The 20385-nt window shown below is 42.0% G+C and overlaps 1 protein-coding gene and 1 long non-coding RNA gene across 7 annotated transcripts in view; one reads left to right on the forward strand and one right to left on the reverse strand.

Moving 5' to 3' along the window:
- ACOT7 (acyl-CoA thioesterase 7) overlaps window positions 1-16179 on the forward strand; it is a 129479-nt gene extending 113300 nt beyond the window's left edge. For all 6 annotated transcript variants that reach the window (XM_075839452.1, XM_075839456.1, XM_075839455.1 and 3 more), the window contains one exon: window positions 13421-16179. In XM_075839452.1, the coding sequence (XP_075695567.1) occupies window positions 13421-13525 (105 nt within the window). In that variant the 3' untranslated portion in view covers window positions 13526-16179. The remainder of the gene's footprint in view (window positions 1-13420) is intronic.
- The window catches only part of LOC142661840 (uncharacterized), a 46445-nt gene continuing 36576 nt past the window's right edge, over window positions 10517-20385 (reverse strand). Inside the window, exons 2-4 of the long non-coding RNA XR_012850826.1 lie at window positions 17482-17591; window positions 11716-11831; window positions 10517-11314 (exon numbers count right to left, since the gene is read on the reverse strand). This is a non-coding gene — a long non-coding RNA (uncharacterized LOC142661840). The remainder of the gene's footprint in view (window positions 11315-11715; window positions 11832-17481; window positions 17592-20385) is intronic.

Raw genomic sequence — 20385 nt, forward strand, 5'->3', positions numbered from 1 at the left:
TCCATATAGGAAATGTGAATCTATGCCGACCTCCCTTTAGACACCACATTACAAAAATAAGTGGAGCTATCTGGGCCACCGGCTCTCCTAGAATTGATGGAAAAGTGTGGACACCAATAACTGCTCTATTTTCTTCTCCCGGGATAGTGGATGAAAGGTGGCATAAACCACTACCAGAATGGTGGCCTTTTTTTTTTTTTTATTACGGTGGCACAATATTTGGAAAGAAGTACAGTATGAAGCTTTCCATTAATGGCCTTGTCTAGACTATCTCTCGAAGCGCTCTCTAGCTTTGGCATGATAAAAGTAAATCTTGACTTGTGCCCTCTTGGCCATTGTAACTGATCTTCCATGAATCCATCGGGAAGGGTCTGGTGAAATGTAAGCTGCAGAAGTTTTTAGATTTTTAACGTGAATGACTGCCGTCCGTTCATGTCACAAGTTCTATATATATATTTTTAGCATTCATCTGTCATCCAAGGCTTGATTGGAGCTTGATGTTATCTCTTTGAAGATGAGCTTCGTTTACTTGTCAAGTGATCAATAACAAGTAAAACGTAAAAATTCTAATCAGTTGGAAAGTTTTTTTTCTTCTCCCAGAATCCCTTGCAAATACCTGATGGGCTCCAAAAAAAAAAAGATCTCAATAGCTTGTGCTATTTTTGGAAATGAATCTAATGGAACATTGGTCATTTTCTGGTTCTCGTCTCTAATTATAGCGTACGAACATGGGTATGAAACGTCTGTGAAAAATGATGCAAGTGCACGACATTATTCCATAATGTCTCCGAAATAAAGATATTCATAAATATTAAACATTGTCTGTAATGGAAATGGAACAATTGCTATAAATATGAAACCTTTGAGAACAAGGAGATATTGATTGTCTACTCGAAGGGTTAAAAATAAGACAATGTCCATTTATTAAAAATGGCGTGTCCCTTACTCCCCTTAAAGTGTTCCCTCGATTATATGGAAAAACTAGTGCATTTTTCAAAATATTTGTTTTTGTACATATCGTGTTAAGCAGATCCTTCTCCTAAATCACAGTGGCCGCGGTCTGTTCTGCCGGCTGCCCATAACTCTACAGTAGGAGACGGAGCAGGACCCATTATCTCCAAGGCTCCCATCTCTAGTATGGGAGCCAATACTGTAGAATGTAATGTGATCATACAGTGCTGGCTCCTGTACTGGATACGAGAGCCTAGGAGACAGAACGGGACTGCAGAGTAATGAGCAGACGCAGCCCAGACCGCGGCCGCTCCGTGCTGCTATTTGAAAACAAAATCCACTAAATAAGTTATATAAAAATATTATTACATTGCAAAAGCCTGCACTATAATCATAGAAGGTAGGCCTAAGGTTTATATATATATATATTAGATTTAAATCATCCGAACCCGCTAGTTTGGGCGGTCTATCGGTCCTTCCCCAACGGCATATGTGGCGGAAAAGAGGGATTGGTCATGTTGGATTTCAACATGTCTCATCCATTCTTCCCACACGATATAAGGCAGAGAGGTCTGACAGCGGCTTACTTCCCTCTCTCCTTGAAATAAACATGCACGCTTGTTAGAGCCAAGTGCGCGCATCAATGATGGAATAGTTGTCGACTGAATGAGCCATCTTCAGTGTATGGGCACTAGAGGCCTCATGCACAATACCGTAATTTTTTGCATCCGCAATTTATCCACATTTTTTGCGGAGAAATTGGCAGAGCTGTTCATTTCTATGACCCCATGCACACAACCGTGGTTTACGCGGATCCGTGTGGGGAACTCAAATCCGGACCGTAAAAACTCAGGACAAGTCTTTTTATGGTCCGGATTTGTGGATTCACCAAAACTGGGGAATTGTTGTGGGTCCGTGAGTCCTGATGACACACGGAAGCACAAGAAAGGTTTTTTTGCGGTCTGATGGACCACAAAGGACCCGTGGTTTTGCGCACCACAAAACCGGTGCGGTCGTGTGCTTGAGGCCTATGTTTAGAACCAAGAGAAGCCTTTAGTTGCAGAACTTGGGACAAAAGGCCCTGGATAAATATCATGAGGGATCTATCAAAGGGATAGGAAATCATGAAAAATTACAGGCAACTTAACACTGCTTCAGGACACCACTTTCCGAGTCGTTGTCTAACATTAATTTTATAGTGAGGGTGATGCATTGGATCAGGACACCGTTATTGATGGGGACATGCCGGCGTCCTCCCGAGTCCTCCAGTGTGAGAGCTACTCTTTGCGGTAACTCTCCGCTCTAATAGAAGGAGCTCCGGAGCAGGGGACTCCCCTTCTATGATGTAGAAATAGGGCTCATGGAAAGAAGTTGTCCTGATGGGCATCCTTGTTACTCTCATTTAAATTCGGGGGATTCACTTGGAGTCTTGCTGCTACCCCGAGGTCCGGTTTTCGGACTGTTGTGTGCTGCTGCTGCTGCTCTGGTTTCTGCATGAAAGATGTTTGTGTCCTGAGGCGCTGAGGACGAAGGAAAGATAAGGCCAGATTATTCCAGCGATGATTTGTGACCTAGAAATTACTTTAGGGTGCCTCGGAGCGAAGATACCGGCATGTCTTAGGCTATAGCTAGACTGGCGCTTTTGTCCTATGTCTGGGTAAGTTGACATGGATTCAGTTTGTCAGGAAATTTTTCTTTTCACATTTTGCAATAAATATTAAGACTAAGGCCTCATGCACACGACCGTAGCCGTGTGCACGGCCGTGATTTTCGGGTCGGCCGGCTGCGGACTGTCAGCCGCAGGCCGCCCGCACATGCACATGGCCGCGGCCATTGTTTTCAATGAGCCCGGACCGCAGAACCGGGCCGTAATAAGACATGCCCGTTCTTTCTGCGATCCGGGCTCCCGGGCCGTGCACGGACCGCAAAAACTACGGTCGTGTCCACGTCCCCATAGAAAAGAATGGGGCCGCAATTCTCCCGTGGATTTTCGGTGGAATTGCGGCCGCAAAAACACGGTCGTGTGCATGAGGCCTAAGATAAAAATAATAGCATAATTATACTTTATGCCTAATGTGCGATATTCAGAAACGGGGGTTTGTCAGTAGGTTGATAGGAGCATATATATATTATGGCATATGGACTAGCTAGTGAAGGGAGCAGCCACCAGGATTTTGTTTAACCCCTTAATGACCAGCGTATTTTAGACCTTCATGACCAAGCCATTTATAACTTTACTTCTTTGCGTCGACATAGCTGTATAAGGTCTTGTTTTTTGCGGGACAAGTTGTAATTTTTAATAGCACCTTTTTGGGGTACATAGAATTTATTGATTAACTTTTTTATTAACTTTTTTTGGGGGGGAATAGAAAAAAAAACGCAACTTTTTTGCGTCCTAAACTTACACCATTTACCGTGTGGTATAAATAACGCAATAACTTTATTCAATTATTGCAACAATACTAAATTTGTATAATTTTTGTATGTTTTACTACTTTTACAGTGAAAACACTTTTTTTTCAAAATGATTTGTTTTTGTGTCTAAAGAGCCATAACTTTTTTACTTTTTCGCCAATGGAATTTTTTTTGCGGGACGACTTGTAGTTTTTATCGGTACCATTTCGGAGTAGATGCGACTTTTTGTCAATTTTTATCACTTTTTTTTTTTTTAAGGCTGGATTCAAAGAAAACCGCAATTTTTGCATGTATTTTTATTTTATTTTTTACGACATTCACCGTGCGGGTTAAATAATGTGATGGCTTTATTGGCGGGGTCGTTACGGAAGCGTTGATACCAAATATGTGTAGCTTTTTTTACTTTATTTTGTTTTTGAATAATTAAGTTTTAAAAAAAAAAAAAAAAGAAAAACCCACTTTTCTCCCTTACACTTGTTAAACTTTTTAAACTTTTTTTACTAGTCCCACTAGGGGACTTCACGATGCGATTATCCGATCGCAAATTATAATACACTGCAATAATTCTGTGTTGCAGTGTATTATGCCTGTCCGTGTAAAACGGACAGGCATCTGCTAGGCCTCTTGCATGACCTAGCAGGCATTCACTACAGGCACACCTGGGGGCCTTTATTAGGCCCCCGGCTGCCATCAGAGACCCAGACACTCGGCGATCTTATTGCCGGGTGCCCGTGGGAGCGAGAGGGAGCTCCCTCCCTCTCTCCAAAACCACTCAGATGCGTTGCTCGCTATTGAGCGCCGCATCTGAGGGGTTAAACGGGTGAGATCGATACTAATATCGATCTCACCCTGTCGACCAGGGATGCCCCCAGCCCTCCGCTACCTCTGGCAGCTGAGAGCAGGGAGATTTAACGGCTCCCTGCTCTGTTTATTTATTCCGATGCAGCGCCATAAAAAGGCTATTGCATCGGAATAAAGCCCGTTAGTGGCCGCCGTAAGAACACTATGGGCCGGTCACTAACTGGGATCTGTTACCTTTCTGCCCTTTGCATGCATTACAACTGTTATGTTCTCTAAAGAAACTTTGTAATTGATAATTTAACCCATTGTCCTCAACCTAAACATACACATAACAATATAAAGCACTGGCTGAAAACAGAAAGATTTTTGCCGATCTGTTATTTCCTTGCCTGCCCTGATGAGGGCACTAGAGAAGAAGTTAAGGGCTATGTACACCTTTAAAATATTTTTTGGGTTTTTTAATAATAATGTCTACCAGTCTGTTTTGTGCAACTGTCTAAATACTTTTTATTAAAAATTATTTTAACTTTTCGTGATACAGCTGCTTTGTATCCTGAGACCTGAATCCGTCAGGTCAGCGGCACTGACGGGTTCAGTCTCAGTGGGTCCTGTGTCTGACACGCAGGATCCACCTGTTATCGATTACGTCTAAGTTATGAACTTAGATGTGATCAGTAACCGCTCAATGACCTGCTGTCACTGAACCCGTCAGTGCTGCTGACCTGATTTGATTCATGTCTCAGCGCGTGATACAGCTGCTCTGTATACAAGGTACAAAGCAGCTGCATCTCAAAGTAAAAATATTTTTTAATAAAAAGTATTTAGACAGTTACACAAAACACACTGAGTGGGAGGGTTTTCTTGCTTTTTAATTTTCAATAAAAATGTCTATTTCAAAGGTGTACTTAGCCTTTAAGCTTTTAAAGAGCCTGCCCAGGATTAAGAAGACTGGTCCCCTCTCCTGACATGTTTTAGTATATACTTGTACTACCTATGAAATAACAATCCTGGAGCATCTTATTAGAGCTTTCCTTTGTGCTGTTCCTCTGTTATTCCCCCTGGAAATGTATGACTAGAATTTAGAACTAGTTGTTACCATTCCCCTTGTCAATGGGGCATGCCCCTACACAGTCGGACACTGTCTAATCCGTGCTGACACTGTCAGACTGTGTAGGGACAAACCCTATGGACAAGTTAGAGGAGAGCTGATCGGTCCTCTTGAAAGGTTTCATCCAGGCTTCTGTCATTGTATAATGAAAAGTTCTAATTTGTATTTCAGTTCCTCACCGTTTTCAAGATCTCTGCTTGTTGACACCGAATGGAAACCTTTAATAACATCATTGAAGGCAATACAGACCCTATGACTTCTCACAGCTGAGGGTTTGTTACAATTGCATCAAGTCTAGACAATCCTCTGGGAGCTAAATACATCAGGAGCACAAAATCCTGTCCTGATCGTTTTCTACAATGTATCAGTGCAGGTAAAATATATTAGCCTGGAATCCTGACCGTCTAGCTCACAGAGCATTGCCTAGACTGGATATAATTGTAGCAAACTATCAGCTGTGATAAACACAAAGTACATTAAAAAGTTACAGAACTTTAACACAATGATTAAAGTGGTTAATCCACGACGACAATTTATCACCTATCCACAAAATAGGTGATAAATGTTTGATAGCTGGGGGTCCCACCAATGAAGAAAATGGGAGTCTCGAGTATCCTGAATGATTGAAGTGGCAGCCGCGCATGTGCGCTGCCCCTCCATTCATTCTCTAGGGGACTGCCAGGGATAGCCGAGTACAGCGCTCAGCTATTTCCATCAGTCCAATAGAGAATGAATGGAGCAGCAGCAGCGCACATGCGCATCCACCGCTCCGCTCACTAAGGGAACTCTGGACCCCCAATCTCTTGATCGCTGAGACCCCCAGAGATCAACCAATTGATAAGTTGTTGTGGTGAGATTACCCCTTTAAGCTTTATGTATATATACTATTTTGTATTTAGTTGCACAAGTGCGGCACTGTTTTAGAAAGAAAGCAGCCATGTTTTTCTAATCCTGGACAATCCCTTTAAGTTTCGGAATATCCCTTTAAGTATATTGAGAAAAGATTCACAATGATTTATACTGCTGCTTTCTAGGGAAAAAATATACCGTCCAATAGGGGGCACATTTTAAATTCCTCTGTGGATGATGGTATATGACGACCCAACTGCACCATGTGTAGCGGTCACCAGCAAATCCTTACATGATCTAATTGCACAAACTCACAAATTGCTACTTCTGTTTTGTAGCCGAAACCTTGTTACTCTGTCAAGATTTGACAGATTATAAAACGAGTCCTCCAGCTCCGAGCGGATCTTCAAGGGGATTTATCAGGAGCATAAATGTAAATGAGCAATTTGTACAAGCTGATATTTCCAGGCAGAGAGATGTGAGCAGCCTGGTCAGACCAATTTACACCATAGCAGAACGACAACTCGGCTGTTAAGACCTCATGTAAATCGCATAATAGGAAAACCGGAATATCTTTATTGGACTGTATAATAGTCGATGAGGTTGAGGGGGAAATTTATGGGGATCAATAAGGAAATTGGGATTTTTCGGTCCACGATCGAATCATGGACACGCATTCCAATATCAAAAAAATTCTATAATACATAGCAGATATGAGCCAACTTGGGATCTATATTATATGTTTGTAATGGGTTAACATATTCTGCATTGTACAAATCACAAATGCATAAATTCAGATGTAGCAGAGCTGAGCTGGTTATTACAGTAGAGCTTTTACAAACTTGTGTTCTCTGGCTTTACTAGTGGATAGACATACCATATGTGCATATGGCAGGCTATACAGGGGCCCTGCAGACAAGAGGGCCCATAGCTATATCAGAATTAGTGTTATCTATTGTTTATTAGATCCTATGTAAGGGAATATGCTCATTCCCAACCATGTCTCATTGATGGCCCCACCAGTGAGAGATTGCATGGAGAGCCATAAATGAGGTGGTCTATGACTTGTACCCCACGGGTGTCAAATTAGCAGTTGGAACACAAGAGGCCACAATATTGTATTTGCACAGGGGCCCAAATATTCAAATTCAATGGGTGTCCCGTTCAGACAAATTTGGTCTATATGCCACATTAGAGACCACTCTACATCCCCCCTATTATATGCCGGAGTGGAGAGCTGCAATGAAGGAATCCGTTGCTTTCTAGGCTGGTTCTGTATCATTCTAATAAAGAGTCACTGCACATGCATGGACTCTTTACCCCAGGTTTTGGCATTCCCATTGTCAGGAACCATGGGGATCTCCGAAATTGATGGTCAGACCTGATGGTATAACTAGTCAATAAACCATTATAGGGGTTGTCTCATCAGGACAACCCTTTCCATATACCCTATGGGTATGTTCACACAGGACGGATACGCTGCGTAAAAGTACACAGTGTTTCCGCCCTGGACCCTGCAAGGAATTCCGGCCGAAAAATAGCACCAAATTGTGGTGGTTTTTTGGGTGGAATGTCAATTGCGGAAAACAGCAGGTTAAAAGAAGAAAAACGTATACTCATGGCTGACGCGACCCTCTGATGTCCTGCAGCCCGGCCTCCTGGGATGACATTTCATCCCATGTGACTGCTGCAGCCTGTGATTGGCTGCAGCAGTCACATGGGAAAAAACGTCATCCCAGGAGGCCGGCCTGGACAGAGAAGCATAGAGTTGCGATCTCTGCGGCGGAGCTTTTCTGCCACAAAAATCACATCTGCTATTTGTTGCGGGTTTTACCTTCCCAATGAATTCAACGGGCAAAGCCCGCAACAGAAAATCAGCGATTCTGAAGCATAAATTGACATGTTGCGGATCAAAAAAATGCACCGCAGGTCTTTTTTTGAAAGTTTTTTTTTTCTGCGTATTTTTTACGCAGTGTGTGGATGAGATTTGTTAAAACCTCATCTACTCAACTGCTACTTTATTATGCTGCAGATTTTCCACAACTAAATTCATTGTGGAAAATCCACAGTATTTACGCTACATGTGGACATACCCTATTGGAACATATATGGATGTCATAGAGGAGAAGCTCCCAGCTTCGGACCCCCTTCTATAAGCCCTAGCTGAGAACTGACTCCTGTGTCCCATGCAGTAGCTTTTCTCATTGAGCTACATGTGCTGCTGGACAGCTCCAATGCTGAATCTATTGTCTAGCTTCTCTGGATTCTTGTCTCTTGAGATTCCTTACAGTGATTACCTGATTGGTCTCACGCTTTTGACTTCCTATATAAGCCTTCTTGCCTGTAGTCTAGTTCATTGCTGCCTTACTTTACCCACTGTTGCTGATTATTTGTATACCGAACTTGGATTGTTTTCTGACCACATCTCTGTCTTACTCTACAAACTGTTGCTGCTTATCTGTGTATTAAACCTGGACTTGACTACTCTTGCTATTATCGCCCTCTTGCCAGATCCAAGTCAATTCTGTCCTTTGCTCTATGAAGGGGTTGTCCACTTGGGACTTATCAATCAAAGTCTATGGGGATAAAACCTATTTACGGCATCTCGCCAAGGAGTTCAGGTCATCTTAGTTTTAGGAAGAAATCCTTCTTCAAAAAAAATATCTTCTTGACATTTTTCTATCCGATTGATTTCACCAGTTAACTCCCAAACCCATCTGTTCTTGTTACGCACTTCATCATCAGATCTTCCAAGTTCACTTGCCATTGTAATCCCAATCAGCCCTGCTCCAAGGTTCGTGCTTTGGGTAGTTGTCTTGTTTGACAGCAGCATAAAGATACAGGTACAATACAACATTCACTCGCTCAGCTCTTCCTTCCAATCCCACTAATCCATCAGGTTCTGGTGTTTTGAAACATGTCATGGTCTGAGAGCGAGATTGACAAGTTCTGCCTGTGTTCAGCTTCCTGCTCCACCAGGATCGTCATTAGCAAAGCTGCATCACTCACCAGAAATCACTGTACATTATCCACTTAAATGCAACGTGTGTCTGTAAGAGACTTTACAGAAATAAAACCTTATTAAAGAAGACATATGTCATCGATCCCTCCAGAATAATGATCTAAAATGAATTATATTGTTAGATGAGGCTGTTTATAATGTCACGCATCGTTTGCCCACTAGGGGCAGTCTTCTGTTTGCAGCAAATATGGCAATATAAGCTATGTATTAGATTGGGTGGGAGGGAGCCGCAAGATTCTAGATAGGGAGTACCATCCATCCAAATTCGCCTCTTCATGTAGTTTATGCCGCAACAAATATTATCGTTGTTGGCAGCACATCTCCCGGTGTGAACAGGAAAATGTGCTGCCGACATGATAGAAGAGCATTGGGATGGGCGATCATAGTATTGATCGCTCGTCGCCATACATAGCTCCTTGTGAATGGAGAAAATGAGCGCCGATCAACGAGCTATCTCGTTGATCAGCGCTCGTTTTTACGCCCAATGTTGGCTGGTGAAAAAGAGCCCTAAGGGTCTTACGCATTGTCTATTTTTGGAAAATATAAAAATTGTACAGTGAATGTGTTAAAGTAGAAAATAGGTTGAAAGAACAGAGGAGCTGTGAACATATTGTGAGATCTATGCTGCTTCATATGTATGACAAATGATAAAAATAGCACCTCGCACCTCTAGGTGTTTTCAGATCTTTAATGAAGAATGTGAATGTTTTAAGCTGGATTTAAATTGGCGCTGGATGAGGAGGCAGAGCTTCACGGTATAAGCAATTCAGCGCGACGCAGAGGTGTTAAGTCTCTGAACAGTCAAAGGCTTGATTATACCTGATGCAAAGTGTTCCAGAGAACAGCGAGTCCGGTGAGGATATTGTACAAAAGAAAGTGAGCAAAAATTAAGAACGGCGGCTGGTAACCCCGGACACTAAGGGCATTGAGAAGACTTGAGAAGGTTCTTTAGCTGACTCATATGTGTTCTCAAGACATCTGTCATGTATAATAAAGTCACAAGAGACCTGGTCCCAAGGCGGTGGTAGAGTAAGTTGCACATCTCTCCGACAACCTATAGGCTATATAACGCTCATTGGCCCCTGGATATTGGGCATTATTAGGAATACGCTATGTAGTGTCCCTCTACCAATGGGTTATAGTACCCACAAGAGACTAAGCTTTATTCTGGCCATCATTGGGCATTCCATGTACTGAAAATGGCATAAACAGGCAAACGCCCCACCAAGGATGTAACTATAGGGGGGGCAGGGGTTGCAGTTGCACTCGGGCCCAGGAGCCTGAGAAGGCCCAAAAGGTACGTATGTCTTATATGAGGATGTAAGTACTATGAAAGACATGTCATAGTTGGGGGCCCTGTTAGAGTATGCATTGGGGCTCTGAGCTTCAAGTTCTGGCCCCACCAATGATCAAGGAAACATCTGACATTCTTAATCTTTTGAGCACCATCCCCCCATTGTTTTCCATTTCCCTTAGCTCAAAACCACACACTTCTCATATATGGCCAAAAACATTTATGCCACTTAGCGTCTTTACAAACCCAGGAGCAACCAAGGGATTCCCAATTCACTCTCTTGGCTGGTATTCAAAAATGCTGATGGGTTCCTTTCCAGGTCTTCTCAGGATCTCAATATGCAGTTGGTTCGTCAGCTGATCGCTGCCCTGTTTACGTGTGAAATTTGAAAAATAAAAAATTGGGACCAACGGCGCTGCAATAATGGACAGGAAAATAAGAAGCTTTAAACGGACATCACGGCAAAAGTTTAATGTCAGAGGCTACGCGTTTCAACACCGGACTGGTGGCTTCATCACATGTTTACGTGTGAGCGCTCTTTTGCCTAATTATTGGCCCTTGTAAAAGGGCCTTAACTCCACCGAAAAGAAAAAAAGAAATTTTGAGAATTACTATTGACCTACCATACGCTAAGGGTGGTTTTACAAGGACAAATTTCGTAGCCGGTAACAAGCACCGATCGACGATATAGCACGTTAATCGATGCCCATGAGCTTCCTTTACATGGTGCAATGGCGTTTGCTGGTTCGTCGGCTGATCACTGCCCTTTTTTACACAGGGCAATGTTCGGGAACGAGCATTCGTACGAGGGCTCGTTCACTGGATCATTGGCACGCGTAAAAGGGCCTTTAATCATACTTCGTCTCCACAGGCCCTGAAATTAGAAGCAAAAAGATAATAATTAGAAACTAGTTCCGACTACAGTTTAGGAGCCATGGTGGTCATCCTGATCACTACTTCCTGCCTACCCACCCAAACAAAAAGTCTGGCATTTTAGATTGTTATGGCCCTAGAAGTAATGACAATCGATAACAATCCAACTTCTAGTACTAAGGGAATTGTCTTACCAATGGAAATTTGTCTTCCCGGTCGGGGCAAGTTTAGAACATTTTGTTTGCCCTTACTGATCAACGATACAATTTTTGCTTTTCGGATGAGAAACAATACATATGCAGCAGAGTACATGAATCCTAGTTATAAAAGTAGGGATGACTTTCCGCATTGGAAGATCACTCGGATCAATATCTTCTCACGTATACATCTTTAATGACTTACGTGCCACTTCTGAAAAACATCAGACGCTGATGGCATCGGGGACAAATCTTCACATCTTTGGCCAGCTTTAGCCCTTATTATCCCTCCGATCTTCTGGATCCCACATGGGTAAAACTCTACATGAGTCGTAATTCAAAAAAAAAATAAAAAAATTCTAATTTCAAGCTGTAACATTGAAAGCCGGTTATAAATTTGAGCAGTTTTTCCATTGTTTTCCAGGCCTAAAATCAGTTGTACTGTGCCAGGAACATTTTTGGCCTAACTCATCAGACAGATGTAGCATTTTTGCCTTAAGGTATCTCAGCGAGCAGCTCTCCTCGGAGACAGAGTACAGATAAACCTCGGCTTTAATGGTGTGATTATTACAAAAAGCTCATATTTGGGATTATTATTGTTTTTTTTCCTTTTTCGCATTACTTGATTTTCTATTTTTGAGCAGGAAGGGCGTACATCATTATCACCCTATTCTTCATTCCTGAACTCGTTCTCCTCTATTCGGCTCTCTCCATTCCTGGAAAAGCTGGGTGACGACTAATAGGGTCACCATTATAGATCCCAGAGGGTTCTCATCCAGCTGTCCCAGACTACCTAGGTATCCGGTGATCACGTTCTGATTATTCATAACTAGTATGTTTAGCAAATATTTGACAAAATAATTTTTTTTGTACTGTGCTCACATTTGCGCCGTGATTTCTGTTTATAATCGAAACCACAACCCATTGGCGGATCTGTCTTGCGATGGATACCACCGGTCCCTGACCCTATTGACTTGTATTAGAGTCTGTCGGGTTCTTTTGTATTGTCCGTTGTCTTGACAGGGAAAATATCGCCGCATGTAGCGCTATTCTTCCCGTCAAATCTGCCGAAATCTGCGATGGAGCCTCCAATGCAGATGGGAATAACACCTTACATTGGCTCATTTTCGTACCTGCTCTTTGGTTTGCTTTTTCCCCACAGACCACGCTACTCTTGCCCATAGGCTTTGTCTATTCAAGTGAATGCTGCAATACCAGACACAGCCCATGGACAAGGGTGGCACTGTTTTTGGGAAAATAAAAGCATTCTTTTAACGAGGACCTGTCGCGTCTCCCAACATGTCTGTTTTAACGAATAACTGCATTCCCCATGAAGTAAAAATTCTAGAGCTTCTTTTCTTAGAATTATATGTTGTGCCATTCCTCTGTTATTCCTCCTAGAAATGTTTGAATAAATTGATAACTGGGTATTACCAGTTGGGGGAGTGTCCCTACACAGAGTGACATTGTCCACTCATTGCTGACAGAGTGAGGCTGTGGAGGGACTCGCCCCGTTAACACGGAGGATTGGGAACACCCAGTTATCAATTTATTACATTTCTAGGAGGAACAACAGAGGGATGGGGCAAAGTTATAAGAAAAAATGGGCAATACAAGTATTTACTAAAACAGACATGTCAGGAGAGGTGACAGAACCTGTTATCAGGCGAGTCTATGACAACATTTTTCTTAGACCAATTGAATAGTGGAGAAGGTCTTTTAAAGGGTCTGTCCACAATTAAGCACCCTTTTATAGTTTACATATAGAATGAATCAACATAAAAAGTTATATAATATATATATATAATCTGACATTTGTTAATCCGGCGCAGAGCTGCTATGTAATCTAGAATCTCACAGGACCATAATGTTTATCAGATTATATTTTTTATTTTTGTGTTTTAATGCAGATTGAGACTGAAGAAGAAAAGAAGCGTTTTGAAGAAGGGAAAGGCCGCTACCTCCAAACCAAGGCCAAGAGACAGATGAACACACAGTCCTTAACCCAGCAATAACCGCATCGTCCAGGGATCTGCCGCAGTGATCAGGAAAATAAAGCCTTGATAGATAGGAGCACTGGCCACAACGATCACTGAGTATCGTGTCATGTGATGTCCATTATAATAACTTATTTCATGTTCGTGCACTCGGATCACACACATCTATAGGTGAGAATGCAGTGTCTAGTAATGAGCAGTAGTGCAGCTTAGGAGGCTCAGTAGGTAACGATACTCATAGCAGAGGTCCAGTCTCCCTTAGAATATTGGCCTCTTCGGTCTTCCCCCTCAGCAGGCCATATAATATGTCCAGGACTAGCAATCGAGTTCATACCACACAGCCCAAGTGTCTGCTATGGGGCCCTTGCAAAGAGGCGGCCCATCCTGGTTGGTTCCATCGTCTTTGCTATAAGGTGGTAGGAACCTATGCAGGACCGCATTATTAGCAGACAAGGGAGTGAGGAATGGGCCCAAGGGTCCTGTAAAGGGGGTGGAGGGTGGAAAATAAACACCAAGCCCTGGTTGGCAAAACCCAAGACTAAAATGGGGGCTCAGTTTAATCCTTACTATGGGACTATTTCTCTTCTATGTACACCACTGATGTAGGACCCCCTGAGCCATCTTCTCAGGTGGTCCTGCACATCGATACAGCATAGATCACAAATGTGCACTCAAAATAATCCGTTTTGCTATCCAATATCCACTATTCTGTTATTTTTAGAAGGAAACTTGGGGGTTTATGACCATATGTTTTAAAACAATATATACAAAAGGTCAATATATGGGTTTGCAGTGGGCTTATATTGAAAATCGAGGCTGTTTGAAGTTGGGCACCCATCACTTTAGTTTGGGGCATTTGTAGGATCTGATCTCTGATATTATTGGATTCTTGGGACTAAGTAGCATTGATATGTGAACCTTTACCCAACAGCTCAGCGTGACTTCTCACCCCCTCTCCCCATTCAATGATACATATATGGGCCGGTGTCGTGCCCATTGGTTTATTGGAAACCATAAGTCTGTAAAAGTGCCCAATTATGGAAACGGGATCCTGTTAAGGGGACATCTACCCTTTTCCTTATTCCACTGGTCATTTGCTTTCTCCTATGCACCAGTCCATTTCTTGACCACCACATGAGTAAATTTGACATGTCCACAGTCTATCCCCTAGTCGTCACGTGCTTGGCATAGGTGCCCACAGACCTTACATTGGCCCTAGGGTTCTTGGGACTTAATCTTAAAAATCATATTCGAGGTCTGCAAATAATACGGGACATAAATATTTAATAACACAATGGCGAATCTGTGTTTTATGTGACAGATAAAACTCATTCTATAAACTTTTAGAATTAAACCATCCTCTCAGATTACCTTACATTGCCCACCGAGAATACTCCCCATTTTTAAACCCATGTTGTGCTGGGGGTCCTTCTAGTAGTGGGCAGTCCCAATCCTTTGCTATGAGGAGAATCACATCAATTCTGAAGTCCTCTGCATAGCGTCTCATAGACGGAGTGATTCTAAATGTTACGTTGGCATTGCCCTCGAGTATTACTATCTTTAGAACTTTGTGATTGGTCGCCTCAGAACCGCTTTCTGCCTTATTGTCTTGTGATTGGCTTTCACCGCTGGCTGTTAGTGGTAGTAGTCCATATAGGACAATATTGTTATGTGCAATATGGGGCCGGTGGTTGTATCGGTGGAGACTTGGCGAACGCTGAGGGCTTAGGCGTTCCTACAGACTCTGGGGGTACAAGATTTAAAGGGGTTCTTCAGTATTGCAGCTTGCAGTATTTTATTGGATCTCCCTGTGAAAGTTCTCATGCTCTCAGATGTCTGAATAGGGATTAAGGCAGCTGTGTACCCAATAGGGTAAACTATTCTACCTTATGCACCTACAGTCATATCTGCTTTGAGATAACTAAAGCTTTATCATTGTGTAATGAAGAGTGATAAAAAAAAATCTGCTTGCTGTCAGTGAATGTGAATGTTTTTATTTACATTCAGAAGCTGAAAGCCTCTAGCTGAGGGTTTGCTACGATCGTATAAAGTCTAGACAATGCTCACAATGTGAGCTGAACATTTTACCTACAATGATACATTGTAGCAAAAAAATGTAGACCGGAGAGAGATTTGTGTTGATGATATGTTTAGCTAAAAGAGGATTGTCTAGACTGGATACAATTGTAGCAAACCATCAGCTGTGGGAAGTATTCGGTCTTTACATGTTTTCAGACTCTGGATGTAAATAGAATGTTTCCAGTCACTGACCGCAAGCAGAGATCCTGAAAATGGTGAGAAATTGAAAATCGTAGTATATTAGAACGTTGCAGAACTCCTCATTATACAATAATTACGTTTTATTAACAGGTTACTGGAAAGCCCTTTTGCTGCAGGAGTGGAGAATGTTCTTTCCTTTATATATTTTTCTGGACAATGTTAAAAAGTTCTGCTGCTATACTGTGGACGCGTTCTGAATTTTATCGCATCTGTGATCAGAGGTGAAATTATTTTCATAACGAATGTATAAAAGTGTTAAGACCAAATACCTCCCTACTATAGCATTTCAGCAATAGAACAATGTATTTTTCCTTGTGGAGCTTGTGGACGATGGAGCGATTTCAAAAGTCTTCACTGCATATTTATTTATAATAAAAAAAATGTATGGAAAAGGATTGCGTTAAAGAGTTGTGATTTGGAAACACAACGTGCAGGATATAAAGAGTTTAATATTGCAGGTAAAAATAAAGTTAATTTTTTCAAGTAATGTGTCCAATAGGGGGCGCCAGTGGATCTTGCCAATATCAATATATGACTTGCTTTCACCTGCAGTTGTTGTACAGTATGTCAAATTAGAATTAACGTCACAATATCACTGAATGGTTGTAAGAGGACATTTAAAGGGGTTGTCAGGTTAAGAGTCCATTTTCAAATACCATATTAAGGAATTCTGAGTCCCTAATTCAGGACCTAAATAAATTCGCTAAATCAGAGAATGGCTACAAAGACTGTATCTCTCTGGAGGACCCGTCAGGTTTATGCATTGCACAGCCTATTGATTTGAATATACATTGTGTAATCCTTCATTTCCCCTGCGGTAGCGCTGCATGTGAATTGATCACTTGCTGTCCGATTGCTCTGCAGATCACAGTTAATTGCTGGGAATCCCAGTCCCAAATTCTGCTTTCCCAATACAGGCACCATTTGACTCTTGTGATAGCCTCTCCCCTGTGTATAGATAACAATAATTACAGTCTTCCTACATGTCTGCCCATGAATTATTAAAGTGACTCTCTAGACAAAAGCTGAAAATGGATCTCTGGATTGGCAGGGACCAAGTAGAAGTGTGTTGGGTATAGTGGGATTTTCAATGATTGCCCAGAGGGTCACTTATTGAACCCTGTATGCTGTGATACATGGATTCTACTGGCACAAGGTGACACTTTCAAGCAGTACATGTCACAACAGAAAAAAGCAAGGGGTCAATTATTTAAACCTATAAAATTACATCTAGGATTGGAAGTCAAAACAATTGGGCTGAGAACTCTGCTTGTTCTATGATAGTGTGCCATGTTTTTCTTCAGCCAGATATGCCACTGATCTTCTATTTCTTGTAGCCCGGTCCAGGAAGTAGCTAAATTACAGCAGTCATTTTCAGCAACTGTGGTGCTATGATTTAGTCGCAGAGTCACCCAGGCTTCATAGAATTGCATAGTCCCTGCGCTTAAATCTCTTTTTGTCTCTATGGCTACTCCTGTTTTTTCTCTAACTACAGCAGTTCATATAGGGGGAAAGGAGACCATGCAGTAGTGAAATAACAAAAGGAATTATCCATCGACTAGAGATATTATGAAACCCAAATAATAGGGTTTCACTTTGCACAACAACTGCTTCCCTCACTTTCCCGCTCCCTTCATCTTGTCTAATACCTGGGACCTCATTTGATCCTGTAACCTAGTTTTACACATGCTTACACTCGTGTCATTTCTCTGCATTTTTCATTCGCTTCTTGTATCCTCGATAACTATTCATGCTTAGAATGATTTCAGTGATCCACATTCCCATCACACTGACTGGACAGCTCCTGTTTGTCAAAACAAAAATACAGTGATTACATGTTTTTAATTTACATGCTTGTATCGTTTCAAAAAAGTAAAATATTAACGTTGTCTGCAGCATATGTGTAAACAGGGAGATGTGCTGCTGGCATGATGATCATGTATGGGGACGAGTGATACGAGTAACGACGACTCATCCCCATCCATAGCTCCATGTGACAGGAGCGAGCGAGCGACGATCAACGAGGTCTCGTTGATCAGCGCTCGCTGCACCGGCCGATTATCGGAGAAGTCCTTCCTCGAATAATCAAAGAAGGACTTCCTGACGGTTATAATAAAAATAGATCACTCCAATCTTTTTGGATTGGCTGCTCACAAAAGTTAGTTGGTATATTAGAATTTAGCAAAATACAAAAATATCCAGGGTACAGGGGACTATTGGGTGACGAAAACTTGTTGAAGAAAGAAACCTAAAAAACTGGTAAGAATTGTCTGACATCCCAGTAGTTCAGAGCTGCATGGCATTAGGTGTGCCCAATGCCATCTCTCTAGCATAGCTATAAAAGCCGATGGCCATAAAAACAACACTGATGAATACGCTAGACGCAAAACGGGACCACTGTGGATGAAAAATCTGATGCAAAATTCACGGCAGAATTAGCTGCTTGCATTCCCCATGGTATCTCATAAAGATCTATAGAAAATAACGGTTACATTTCTAAAATGGAGATTTTCCAGAGGTCATTCATTTATTTTTTAATAGTAAATATTAGAAATTCTAATGGGAGGAGTTACAAAGAAAGAAAAGGAGGAGAGAGAGCAGGGGCTGTGCATTTCTGTGAAGCCTGGGTGACTACATGACTAAATGATAGCTCCATAACTGATATAGTGATTGCTGATAGTTCGTGGACCCAGCTACAAGAGATGAAGGGGTCATCACTGACTGACATAGTAAAATAACACTTAAATATATTTAGTTTTTTGATGGGAACTTTTGAAACTTTTCCGTAGTTGTACAGAAGATGAAAGAGAATTCTTCCCCAGGCATTTTATCATTTGATTTTGATTCAAGTAGGTCCAATCTCCAGATGCCTGTCATACTAGAGTCTCTAGACAAAAACGGGAATCGTATCAATAGTCCACGAAAATGCATGAAGTTAAATTATCTCCCATTGAAAACAAGCGCTTGCTTTGATGTTCTATCCAAACTGGGTATGGGGGGGGGGGGGGATAAAAATCAATTAACACAAAATAATGCTCACAAAGAGCTGCCTCCCCCGCTTACCTGACTCCTCGCAGTTGCTTTGATGTGGAAGAAATAGTTTCGGCAGCGAGATTAGTGACCTGGAAATTTTACAAAATGTGTGGGATATGTAGAAAACAGACTAAGGCGAGAAGGAAGGAAGACAAAACAAAAGGAGTCTGGCTCGTTTCCCTCCAGGATGGAGCATATGTCTATGACTACACACCTGCTTCATCCGCCAGTAATATGAACTGACAATTATGACAACTTGCTTCTGATAGATCTTTTCTCGTTCCGTGAGTAAGAAGAGGATGATACTAGGGACGGAATCCCAACAACCAGAATGGATACGGTATAATAGCGTTGTCCATACTTTATCCAATTTAAAGATTTAGGCTAGGACTTCGCGGTGACATTTGGTCACCCGCAAATCAATCACGTCTGACCCCAGTGGTTCTCTATGGCAGGGTAGTTGGCCAACAATTGCAAGAATCTCTACACGGTTGCCCAAACTTTTACTCCTCCTTGAGAAGCATTGAAGTCGTCGTAATGCCGCAATTTTACCGCAATGTGCAGGTGCCCCAACTTTATTACAAATCGCTCCCACATATTCTGCATTGCTTTACACAGTTTCAGATAGATCTATCGGTGTACCCCCCGTTATGTAAGTTTTGCCACTCACAACAAAAGGGTCTGGTGTTTGTTCCCCCCTCCGTTTTCTGTTACATGACCCTTGGGCCTCAGTAGGATTGGAAATTAGAAATGTATACTAAAAATGCCCCATCTTTTATACTTACGGAAAAAAAGCCGATGGCTGAAGGGTCTGGCTGCGGCTTATTACCCACTTCTCATTGAATTAAACATGCAAGCTCGGTTGAGCATGCGTGTTTATAGGGGAGTCATGAGAAATATCTGTGGGCCAACTGTTATTTAGTGTGGAAATACAAAAAGGGAGAGACCCGCGCCTGATTATTGAGTATTTTTGCAATTAGCCGGATAAAAGATTAAAAATGTACTTGCACAATCCCATATGGGAAAAAGCTCATCATGCTCGGGCGATCACTCAGGTTCACGGTCTTCTCTATTGGTAATGGAGACCTTCCGGGCGGTACATTGTGAACTTATTGACAGCGATGAGCTCCTCATGTGTCGGGATCTTTATCTTGTACCCCCGAATGGTCTCCATTACCAATAGAGAAGACCGCAAACCTGGGTAATCCCCCAGCATGATGAGCTTTTCCCATATGGGATTTTATAAGTATGTTATTAACCTTTTATCTGGCTAATTGCAAAAATACTACTTTATTAAGCGCGGGTCTCTCCCTTTTTGTATTTCCTATTTACGAAGACAAATCCCGTTTAAACCGGATTGTCAAGACTTGCTGCCTCCCTAAGAACCTTCAAAACTGATTTGAATTGAATCCTTTTAGCGCAGGTTATTTTCTGTATTTGCTAGTTATTTCATGTGACTGGCCACCTTAAAGGGGTTGTCCACTTTGGACAATTCTTATTAAGTAGATGGATGGCTTGACAATAAGCTGGTCACAAATTGTCCTCCTACTAGGTCCCACAGTGAT

Source organism: Rhinoderma darwinii, chromosome 10 (genome assembly GCF_050947455.1).
Source record: "Rhinoderma darwinii isolate aRhiDar2 chromosome 10, aRhiDar2.hap1, whole genome shotgun sequence".
In the NCBI taxonomy this organism is placed as follows: Eukaryota; Metazoa; Chordata; class Amphibia; order Anura; family Rhinodermatidae; genus Rhinoderma; species Rhinoderma darwinii.